The sequence below is a fragment of the Mya arenaria genome, chromosome 3 (genome assembly GCF_026914265.1).
Source record: "Mya arenaria isolate MELC-2E11 chromosome 3, ASM2691426v1".
NCBI lineage: Eukaryota > Metazoa > Mollusca > Bivalvia > Myida > Myidae > Mya > Mya arenaria.
Window position 1 is genome coordinate 29150893 of NC_069124.1, and position 13139 is coordinate 29164031.

General features: G+C 34.1%; 1 protein-coding gene across 1 annotated transcript; it reads right to left on the minus strand.

The window, feature by feature from the left end:
- Nucleotides 1-2625: 2625 nt before the first annotated feature.
- Nucleotides 2626-6838, minus strand: LOC128225932 (heat shock 70 kDa protein 12A-like). The gene is made up of 6 exons (XM_052935826.1): nt 6757-6838; nt 5541-5726; nt 5169-5367; nt 4692-4919; nt 3899-4052; nt 2626-3695 (listed from the first exon to the last, which is right to left on the minus strand). The coding sequence occupies exons 1-6, from the start codon at nt 6759-6761 to the stop codon at nt 2626-2628; spliced, it is 1842 nt and encodes a 613-aa protein (XP_052791786.1). The 5' UTR covers nt 6762-6838.
- Between the last annotated feature and the right edge of the window lie 6301 nt (nt 6839-13139).

A 13139-nucleotide genomic window follows, 5' to 3' on the forward strand; every position in this document is an offset into this window, starting at 1 on the left:
CATGTGATGTCATTTTCTTCAAAACATTTACAATTCATTCTGAAGAAAAGATTAGCTTATATATGTCGCTTTTATTTTTAATAATGTTTTCTTCATTTGTTCCAAGTTTTAGTACAATGATGCTTTTTATTATGAAACTCTATTATCAAACAGTTTATAACCTTTTATTTTCTAAGGCAGACTGTGTGTGATGCTCATAGTTTTAAACAATGACTGCATCATAACTTTGTAAGTTTTTGAATGAGGTACTCTGAACTGAATTCCTCCGTTTGTAAAAATAGTTGGGATCTCTTATCATTGAGGTACTTGGGGTTTACCTATTACTGTGAAATCATTAATGTCCGTGGGCATGAAATTTCGTGGTTTGCCGAATAAAAACAATTTCGTGGGTACTTGAATTCGTGGATTTTCATTTTTGAAAAAAAATCCAAGATGCGATCGTCCTAGATCGTCTGCATAATATCCACGCGCTGGCCCGAGATTTCCGTCTTCTACGTCACTCGGTTTATGACACTTGCTAATGTGGTATGACATGCTAATTAGTGCATATACCCATGTCACTTATCGATTTAATTGGGAATAAAGGTAATAAAAGAAGATGTACCCTGATCATAAATACAGATATGGGAAGCCATTGGATGCCAATTAAGAATTTTGCAAACTGTGAAAACACCGAAAAGGTGCGTATATTGTCACGTTCGGTGCTTAGTAACCTTCCATGTACTAGTAATTGATTAATTATTTCATTAAATAAAAAAATCGAGTACAGACACTCATCACGCACATCTTGTAAAACTTGGAGATTTTCATAAACAGCACACGTTTAAACACGTGCTTATAACTGTCATTTGCTGTATAAAACACATTTAATTGATTTGGTTCATTATTTGTTAAAGGCAGTTATAATATATTAACAGAATAATGATCGTAAGTTATACAGTGAGACAGGTTTAAACACTGTATACTGGGACCTCTGTAAATAATATACTAGAGCATGTACGTAACAAGGCAATTGAAAAGTGAATAAAGGGTTTATATTTCGTGGGATCTTGAATTCGTGGATCACCCAACCCACGAAAACCACGAACATTAATGCCCCACGAACATTAATGATTTCACAGTACTTTATAATTATTTGTTTTATCATCAAGTTTTCCAAATTTAATGCATACTTTGTTAAGATTTACCTTTTATGTTTTTTCTTTATTTAGGATTGTTGGGATAAGAGTGCGGTTTTTGCACGTAAACTGATTGAAAAATCCAGTAAATAACATTTTACAGACCGTTCCAAGGCGGTACCTAACAATCCTTGATAAACATACTTGGTGTTTTTAAAGTATATATGCACTTTGCTGTAAGTGGAGTTTTGTACTGTTGTTCCATGTTTTTTGTTTGTGATTTTTGTGTGTTCTTTGTCTGTTGCGTTTATCCTGTGCCATTAAACAGGGTTTATGTTTAAACGTTTGGTTATTGAGCTTGTTCCTGTAGTTTTTCAAACTATTGTGAAAGGTGTATGGTACACTATTAATACATACAATCGATTTACAACTAAATTTCATAAACAAATAATTCTGACGGGTTCTTTATTTTTCAATAATGTACAGATTAAGTGTCAACATGAACGAAATATATTGGAAAATGCTAATAAACATAATTTAAACACACCGTGCAACCAGCGTTCCCCAGCAAAAATGACAATTCCATAACGTCATACAGCGTTACAATTTAACCCAGGATAAAAATACACTAGAGATAATATATTTCCTACGGACAAACCTGTCTTGCAATTATTTGGTGGTGTTTTTCTTTAAAGTTTATAGCTCGCCAATATTCCATTTACAATATCATGTTTTTCACGAATGCTTAGGAAACGGCGAAATTTTAGAGAAAATCGAATACATACTCGGATTCAGAAATAAAAGAATGTCATCTTGCAAATATACCTATAAAAACCTGTAAAAACATTTCTATTTCTTAATAACTTTTATGAAAGTTCTAACCTCTGGACAATTGCTATCCCACCATTAAGCAACGCATTTTCCACCTCTTTACTTTGTGACGATTCGACCCGGTGCAACCTTACCGACTAAACAAATACTGTTGACCCAATTCTATTTTAGCTTCTCCGGAATTTATTTGTTTGTTTTCACGATCATTTTTCATCGGTAAAAAACGACCTCCGCTCAAAACGTGGGTTGGGTAAGGATAAAACTAACAACTCTGATTGTTTGCATTTTCTTATTATCCACAATTATATGATATCATGATACTTATAGAACATTTGCATTTGCTTATATATACTGTTGACCCAATTCTATTTTAGCTTCTCCGGAATTTATTTGTTTGTTTTCACGATCATTTTTCATCGGTAAAAAACGACCACCGCTCAAAACGTGGGTTGGGTAAGGATAAAACTAACAACTCTGATTGTTTGCATTTTCTTATTATCCACAATTATATGATATCATGATACTTATAGAACATTTGCATTTGCTTTCTATGGTTTTTATGTTCATATATGTTACTGTGAAATGATATTTTCTTGGAACAGCATTAAAAGACATATTATTTAAAAAAATTATCGTAATACAGAAACTTCAATCGTTAGTCGTCCGAAGCCACGTATTACACCTGTGATTCTCCAAGCAAAAAGTTAACCCTATGGGTCCTGCCCTTTTTGTCAACGGCTTCAGCTCGAAGCGTCGTTGCTCCAAGAAAAACCTTTAAAGTCACAAACCGATCCATTCCTCCAGTAGTATCATCCAAGGACACCTTCATTGAGCCCATAAAAGTACAGCTTTGATCGTCTACGAACATTGGCGGGGGATCAGTAAGAGTTCTATAAAACGGAAACTCCATCGCTGTCTGTGAGGCTGTCTTCACGTAGGACTTCATAATCTTTGTAGGTTTGTTTGTAGGAATTGAATCATTTGCTTTTGCAATCACCTTGAAAATATCTTTGCACATGTATCCGTCATCAGTATGTTCCCGCTTGCTCTCAGGATGGACTTTTGGATCAAAGTCTTCATTCCAATCCAAACCAAACGTGTACTTGCTGAGTCGCGTTTCTATTGTTGTTTCGTCTCTTCCGTAGATAACTGCGCCTTTCATTATTGCAACGATTGCTTCAGCAGGGATAATTACACAGGAAAACTTTGCTTGAACTTTCTCTTTAACGAGTCCACAGTCGGAAAAGCCTCCAACACAAAACAAGGCTTTTATATTGTATCGTTTCGAAAGTTTTTCCATGACCTCAACAAGCTTGTCTTCTATCTGCGTTAAAGTGTCTACAAAAAAGTTCTCAAAATGAGATTTATTTACTGTTAGGGTTTCTCTTCTCTGAAAAACAGACTGTGAAAACGGAGTTTGACGAACAGAATCCTGAAATGATTCCTGATTTTCTTCCCTATGACATTCGAAGAAGGATAACGGCATTCTCAACGTAACCCTTGCGTTATATGCATCACCTGGAAACCCATACTTCTTGTGTTCAAAGTCCCTCATAAGATAGAGATAATCCTGCGAATATTTCTTCTTAAAATTCAAGAATGCCTGGGCTCCTGAAACGGAAACCAGAAACTGCTCGAACTTGTAGTTGATGTTGTTGCCCCCACTAGGTCCTCCATCTGGAATCATTATTTCATCGCATTTTCGGTTCATGTTGATTTGATGTGCTGCTATGTCCAAAGTACCACCTGAAAAATATTTATCTTGTAATGTTCACCTTAGTTTAAAATTTTGATTAAGAATTACGTTGGCATTCATTTTGCCTTTTAAATAAAATATAATACGGACGTAAACTAAACATGTTAACATGTCTAATATATTTTGAATATTTATTTCCTTGTATTATATTTTTGACACACTATAAAATGTACATGTATTAAGTTTTCTTTACCTCCAAGATCAGCAACTATGTAGCTATCACCTTCGTTCATTGAGAAACGCTTTTGTAATGAGGAACTTAGAGACGGTATTTCCTTTGTCAACATATAAACCGCTGCACATTCTGGCTCAAGAGCGATACGTAGATGGTCGTATGGAATCCCAGCCTAAAACATCATCTTAATTCGATACTTTTACTTATTATTGACAATAAGATATACATTTATTTTGAGGGAGAACATTATAAAGCGCACTTAAAAGGCCTAGTTTAAGGAATGTTTGGCATGATAATCCTCTGCTGTGCATCTCCTGTTTATTGCAGTGGTGTCACAGTAGGGGCAATTTCCTGTGTATTTGTTTATTTGCTCAGAGCCATAAAGGGTAGACACCTTTTGAGTAGATAATATCTTTGTCTAACGAAAACATATAAACAATATGCATAGCTAATGTATTCAATAATTTAACCGATTTAATATTATAAACAAATAAGGGTGATATTTTTTTAAATAGTCATATAACCTATTTATTTAAATCCATTTTAAATGCATGGTCACCATTGTGCTATCAAAATTGTGCAGAATCCTAGTTAAATCCTATAAATATACTATTGTATATAACATTACTCTTATTCTCAATCAAAGGGCTTGTAATAATAATTTTATAATCATTTGAAAACAACACAAGTCAATTAACATATAGATCAATTCATAGTAGTTGTGTACAATACAAGGATCGGGGGGGGGGGGGGGCGTCACTTATAGAAGGCTTAAACTAGGCCTTTACACGTTTGAGCTTAGAAAATGTACCTTTTCAGCAGCATCAGACATAAACTGCTTAGAAGTTTCTGACCAAATGGCAGGACATGTCAGAACGTAATAAATTTCATCCTCTCTAACAGTTGGAAACTTTTCCGACACGACCTTGAAAATTTTGGACTTCATGTAGGCAATTGCTCTTGAGAAAACTAAGATTGCAGGGAGCTCCCGTCCTCTCTCATCCGGTATTGTACTATCCAAAGTGATTGGTTTGTCAAACTGGAAAATATAAACACATACGTTTTCGTCTTAATAAAATGAAATGATATGAGAGAAACTTTTGTTTACCATCGTTTAAGGATGTTTCAATTTATTGTGCAGTTCTGATCGTGTGACCATGTAACTCGGGTGCATGACACATGGTCAAACGCTTTGCAATTTACAACAAAATTTAAATAGGTTAATAAAACAACAAAACAATCATACTAATATAACAACAAACAACTAAAACTGACGAACCATACATACTTTATTACCATACAACTTCATTTTGAAGTGTCGAAAGAAGTACCACGTTTCAGGATTTACAACTTCACTGTGGTCAGATTTGTCATCGAACGCATCATCTTCAATGTTATCAGAAAGAAATCGATTTTCTGCCTCATATCCAAAGGAGTCAAACGATGTATCGGGTTTTAGTAAGACAGCAGTCGGAGTCTTTGCAGTTCTGAAATAGATTTAAAATTTACCGAATGTGAAAACTATTTTCGAATTAAACAATTACACGGTAATACATGTATAGTTCGAGTGTCGGATGCTGCAAAAAGTTCAATGGGAAATATATTAAGGTGTTATACACACATTTCTTTAAAATGAAAAATACAACGTCAAACACCATACCCAATTGTCCCTCCACAAGACCAATTATGTAAATATATATGACTTGTTTTATCTTGCCGATAATCTGCGTGAAATGACAGAGCAAAACCACTGTATGTTGTCCCAAAGTCAATTGCTGCAACAATGAGCTTGTCTTGCCAAGTTGTCTCCGTGGATACTGTAAAACCCGAACTTGAGCTAGAACGCCTACAAATAAACAAAAATCGGTGTTGCTTTTCTGGAATACACTCATTTAAAATGTTAAATAGAAACCTTTAAAATGTGTGGTAAACAATGACGCAAACCCGATTAGTTTAAAAGTCAGTTTTGCAAACAATAACGCTAAAGTCATATTTTTAACTTATGATAAAATATAATTTATTGTTACTTTCCTTTATGTAAAATAGCCGTTACTCCATGAATAAACGGAAATGATATGCAAAAGCTCAGTAATATATAAATGAAATAAGCTATGTATGTTAAATAGGGTTTTTAACAATACATATATATATATATACAAGTAGTATGCTAGTACTTGCAATTAGTTATTTAAAACTATGGTATGCTTTTCCTAAATGATTATCTTTTGAACAATATTAAAAAATCATCTTCAAAATTATGACAAATCTGATATTTTCTTTCATAAAGATGAATGGGTCAGGTTTATAGTTAAAAGTTTAGATCTATCGATGTCAATTACTAATACATGTAATGAAAGCCTTATATTAGCCTCGTTAATGATTTTTTACATCTAACAATATTAAATTATTGCAAGTTATTATGCAACTTAAATGCTGCACACATTTTAGCCCTGGTTGAACTGTTTAATTTCGAAACCCTATTTCTGTACATGAAACGCAGTCTAAGTGCAGTCATGTTTAATCTAACAGGTTGCGTTACGAGTATTGTTTAAACATAACTGCCTACTGAACATACTGATAAGATTAAATTAAAGAGTAAATCACATACTATGACGCACAAACGATAGCGCCCTGGATGATCAAAAGTTAAACACAATATCTAACTGTTAACGACTATAAGAAGACGATGCAGGTTCACAAACCTAAGATTAATTTTATGTTATATTTTAAAACAAACACCATACTCGGACTAATCGTTGGTTTAGTACCTAACATATACTTTGTTCTTGTTTCTAGTGTTGTTGTTGTTTTAAATAGATTCATGTTTACACTTAACTGCAGTCATTCTACACCAAACAGAAAATAAGAACACTTACTCCATTGTGCCATTCAGCCTTCAATTAAACTTTATCCCACACAAGAAAATGACGAGTGTTTCATTCACTTCTTATCTGCTTTCTGTCTTGACGATTTAAAGTTTGAAATTACATCCTTGTTGTAAGAAGACGATACCGTACTGTTTAAGTAGTTTATCGCTATCAGAAAAAGAGTAATTGACTAAAAACCGCAAAATTATTGTGTTATCAAAAGCAAAACATAAACACATGGAAACAATGTACAGAAGACTTGCTATGCAGTATTTCGGATTGTTTTGGCGAAAAAATGTGCCTGTCTAAGCTTTATTGAATCACTCATCAGTATATGGTTTAAGTTTGCAAGGAATGTTCTAGAAACTATCAGGGATGTTATAGAAGTGATCGAGCACTTTCAGGAAAGTAAAAGTTAGGCAAAGAGTATACAACCAGAGGAGCTACAAAACAAAACAAAACATCAAAAGTTATTATTGAGGGGTAGAAAAGACGATATTTTCTGCTATAATTAGATTCAAGAATCGAGACAAAATAGTTTAAAGTTTTTTTTGTCTGCACCAGCATTAGGTGATTTACTACCAAGGCGAAACGAGAGAACGACGGCCTCACAAACAATATCGAAATTTTATAAGCATTATGTCGAAAAGTGGAAAGTATTGAATATAACATGTGCAATAATCATATCTTCTTCATGCTTTTCGTTGAAAATATGCAGTTTAATTCGGAAAAAAAAAATATTCAATGAAAAAACAAATATTAAGTAAATGACACATTAAAGAACTATTTTATATTAATTATAGTTACTCCCCTTTGATCAAAACTAAGATAATCTCTAGCGCACTTTGCTGGCCTTCATTTATATTTCTTACTATTAAAATGTATTTAGGTATTGTTGTTTTCACTTTCAAGTGATAATTTTCAAAAATATTTAACATTTATTTAAAACAATTGTTTGAAATTATTAAAGTTCGGATTTACTACAACTCCAAGCTAGAAGTTAAAGTTTGCTCAAATATTTTATTTATCAAATTCAGCAGTGTTTTTGAAGACTGTTTCTGACGGTTTGTATTTCTATTTTCCATATTATACCAGTCGTTATTAAACAATTATTATGTGATAATTTCATCTTTTTTATATATCAACCAATAAAACATTATTTAGCCTGTGGGGGGTGGGAAAAGGGGGAATTCCTGACTCTTGGGAAGGGGGTTGAAGGAGAGGAAGGGCTCACCGAACGATATGTCTATTTATGTATTATAATAGTCAAACAAAGACATACATAGATATAAGATATATCAATATATATTATATGTACGCAATTTCGCAGTGCATATTGCATTAACCAATGTCTTGTAACTGCATTCTTCAAAGTTTCAAATCATATTTAGCTCTCAGTTACACGTAAAATAAGCAACAATAAAATTTCTAAAATTTGGGAAAATATATTACAATGATGATTAATTATTAATGATTTAGGTATAGAAACTTTAATTTAAAATAAATTATTCATCATGGTATTAAATAAATAAACTATGAATTTACCTATAAAATTATTTGAATCGAATGTCAAGTCATTCTCGGTACCATCCATAACGTATTGCATAGTTATGGAGTACTATAGGGCGGATTCCGACAACACGGTAACCTATGCTTGAAAAACGTTCACGATGAACATTTATGGTTATTTACTGATAGCAGAATAACTTCGTAGAGTGTGTGGACGTTGACGGATTACAAAATAAATTTGACGACATGGTCCAGGTTAAGAGCTAATTATGACTTGATTTGGTGGAGAAATACGAAGAGAAGCAAACAAAGGTAGAACTTACATTCACATAATCTTGATCACAATAATCAACTATTTTGCGTAACAAAGTATGCCACATTTAAAATATCTGCCAACCACGTATCATCTTATTGAGGCCCGAACACTCGGTAGTCAACGTAGTAAACCAAGTACCGTGCGTGAAAGATAAGGCAAACGTAATTATACAAGCTAAGATAGGAACTCTTAGTTTAATTACAACGATGGTAGTGAGGATTTGTTTTCATTATTCAATTTAATCGGAAAAAGAGGTAAAAAGGCTCTAACATTTGTTCATGACCTTTCACAAAAGTGTTTCATGGCCGCCGCCTGACGATTCACCACCGACGTACGAACAGGCCACTGTTTGACATCGACAGCATCAACCCGGATATCCTATAAACGCGCTACACCTAGGTCCCATATGCACATTTCCTAAACCTCCGGACCATATCCGACCACGACACATGACACCTACCTTGGGAGTACATATCCATCTTTCAATTTCTAAATGTCGTCGTCGTATGCTACGACCACGCATTTTGTACGTGAACAGTCTGTTTTTTGTAAACAAGCCTATTTCTAATAGTGTTTTTAATATTATTTTAAACGCTGTATAAACCAGTCGTCGTGGAACCATTTTAAATCGAATTACCAGTAATGCATACCTTTTGTAATATAACAGTATTTCCGGGACAAACACATTTTTCCAAATAATCGTCTTACAAATGTCAAGAATATAGTTCAACTATAGAGCTCGACTAATAATATATATTAACTTACGTTTAGTAAAGAAGAACACGTTTGAGCTCACTTAGATGCAATGTTAATGTTTTGTCATTGACGTAGGTCTATGGTCAATGTGTTTGTTAAAGTGTCACCACACATCATGTGAACCAAACAATGTATTTAAAAATATGTTTACAAAAATAATGTGCAATCATGCACTACAATCAAAACAACAAGTAACTGGACGTAACTGGATACACACATGGTGCCTCGAAGCAAGTTACCCTCTTGAATACATTAGCATTTTAAAGCTGAATTTTTGTTGTAATCAAAGTAAAATATTTTTAAACATTTTGAAAATTATTTAAGGAAAAGTAATAAGAGAAGAAATCATTTCAATCATATAAACAATAAATAAGAAAACTAGAAGATTGAGGAAAACATTAAGAAATTACGGTGGCACCATGATTCGAGGTTTGTAGTCAACGACATATCGACTGCACCGCTGCGGCCATATGTACATCCGAATTTGTCAACATTTGAATGTTTATTTATTTTAATTATAGGTAAATGAACCTAAAAACAAACCTTTTATTTCAGCACCAGCAAGCTGGGTAATAAAACTTATTGGAAGGTCCACATTTTACCTGTTATATTCATTTCCGATAAAAGCCAAATGCACCCGCCAAAGATGAGAATGCCCGTTAATTTGCTATCATTTCATTTTAAAGCTAACCTGATCACGAATTGGTCAATGTGTGATTTTTTTTATTATTTAGAACCATCCAAAGAACGTCTATAGCTAATACATACTTCTGCCACCGATATCGCCTTTGAAGGTTTATTAAATTCAACACTTGTGTATCAAAATAGACCAACTTTCAATGTTGAATAACGAAGTCAAACTTGTGTTGCAATGGCAACAAAAATCGATATCAAAACTCGAAATATGTTTATTGGGAGAAACTGAAACGTTCTTATAATCACAAATGTGACAAAATCCCATCAGAAGAAGGGTTTTCATTATTTGCATGTGTCCAATTAACCCGTCCCCGTCGGGGTCATCATCAAAAGGCCTATCAGTTCGTACTTTGGCCCGCCAGAAGGCTTATCTACATATTACGAGATGGCAAAATCAGGAGCCAATTAAATTAGATTTTTTTTAAATATGAATATTAGGCATACAACATCTGGAGATGACTTTTTATTACCGTGTGCTGTGATGGACCAGCATAATCGTCTACTGATGTCTCACTTGCGTTATCGTCTGCTGGTGATGGACTTCTATTATCGTCTGCTGGTAATAGAATTGCATTATCGTCTAGTGGCTGTGGACTTGCATTATCGTCTTGTTAACAGATACAACTAGAAAAAGATTATTGCATTTGAAAAAAGGGAAACTGTTTATGAAATCAATTATCTCCTAAAATGCAAATTGTCAGACAAGACTAGATCCGCCAGGCGTATTTACAGGCATCCTGCAAAAACGTACCACATGTGGTCATTTAACGTTCTGTCTTTTTGTTCAGTCTTTTTTTTATTTCGTACGTTACTAGGTCAAATTAATTGTATTTATTGTCGGAAGATTGGTTTGTTAAAGTGCCATCGTGCATGGACATTTTATTGCGATTTAAAAAAATAAACAGTCCATAGGGCAACACTTACAAAAATATAAACAACTGTTCGGGGAGAACCCGGATATTCCCTGTACCTCATTATATCGTCTGGCTCGTGGGAATGGGCATTTTTCAACTTATCCGATCCTTTGTCTCCTAAAGTAAAATCAGGAAACCGCAAGGCCAGTGACGTTTATTAAATATGAAAATGTTGATATTGCTTTTATTTCCTGGCCCCTTTCGAGTAGCAATAATTATTATGTAGCGCTTTCTGATATGTAGATCCACGCAATACGAAATCTGAAACAACCATCACAGTATAATGCATTTCGAAGTATTCTGGGTCAGATAGCACGCTCGTGTTTTCTATAATGTATATTATTGCTTGTTATAGGTATGAATATGTAATAACTATTAACGATGGCGTTTGAGTAATGGTCAACGTAGATACACACTACAAGGATATATGTTATTTATCTTTAATATACCAAACACCGGTATCTAAACATGAACATGAACCTAAACCTGCCTACACAGGCATGTACATCTCGCTACGAGTGTGTAATATTTAATTATTGTGAGAAATGAGATGATGAGAGGAAAAACAAGACAAACGGGTTGAAAGAGATGCATAGACGAGTCAAGTGGTTGATGGAAAAGGGAACAGTCCTGACAAAAGTGGCAGGGATATGAGTGAAGGCCGTAAGGGGAGATGGTAGCCGGACAGTTGAAAGGGAGTATGACGCAAAAGCAGCAGGCGTGTCTGTGGAGACAGTTTGCGGAAATGAAACTGAAGCATACGACGACGACATTTAGAAAAAAGAGCAATAGTAGCATTATGGAACTGCTTGATAAAATAAGTACTCAGTAAGCATATACCTTATGTGGCCTTGTATAACTTAAACATGTATTTGTATCTTTACAAATGTTCAATTTCGATACAATTGAAATAGGCCTTGAGCATGTACAAACATACAATCATGTATTGAAGATAACAAGGACAATCAACTATATCGTCCCAGTAGGGTGACTTGTGTGTGTCATCTCGCTTATCTCTTTACCAGAACAATATTCAAATCGCGTTATAGTGCAGAAATAACATCGCGAGGTCCATGGCTAACCCTACAAATATGTTATTTATAATATAATATAATACGTTTTAACGGAACGTGCGCACCAGCGAAAGATATGGTGTTTAACGTGACTCCTAATAAATATTATGATATAGATACATGTTATTACTGTATGAACAATTGTACTCAGTTCGAGTGTTGTTTAACCAAATATAATAAAACTGTTAATACGTACATACTGTTTTCAATGCATGGTTGGAATGGGTCACCTGAGAGCCAAGCGGAGCTTGTTAGCAGGGCTCACAAGAAAATGAAACTGAGAAATGTGTTATAGCTAGCGTAAAACTAGGGTAAGCCCCCTACAATACTATATCAGCAAGAGTTTGTCATTACGTGTATACACTGTACAAGTGTTATGTTCGTCTAGACATTTATTTAGCATACATTAGTGTCAAGACGTACGTGAATGTTATACATTATATATAGCGCTCCTTAATTGATAAAGATGTCTATGGTGTGCATCGTAATGCTGGACGAATGCGTCAAAAAATGCTATTATTAATGCGAACAACCGACAAAATGATTAAGCAATTTACTCGATTATCAAAGACATTAGAGCCCAGTTCTGGTTGCAGTTATTATTTTATTAAAGAATATCCGTAACGAAATTGGAATTGTCATGTTGTCCCGGTATCAGGTAATCATCAGCAGCAAACACTATCAGCATATCAAAAAGACTTGAGAAAATCGAGAAAGTTATATAAATGATAACTGGTAAACAGTTTTGGTTCATATCGGACCGGTTGTTCAGAACTTTGTTAAAGTTTACATCATTATTAACATTTTGGTAGTAATAGTTTATGATATGATCATGACTATTTAAATAGAACACGTACAACTAAAACAGTCTCGAAGCGTGTTATATATACGGTATCAGATAATAAATGCATCCATAAAAGCTCGAAAGCAAAAAAGATTTGAAAGTTTGCGTTTATGACGTTTACTTCAACAAAATTCTGAACAACGGCCTATTGTATAACTTATGAACAGCTAGAGAGCGAACGACTTTACCGTCAGCTGAATGTGATACATATATGGGACCTGTCACGAGTCATTATTTCAGGTGCTATAATACAAATTAATTTTCGTATACAGTTCAATGCAAAC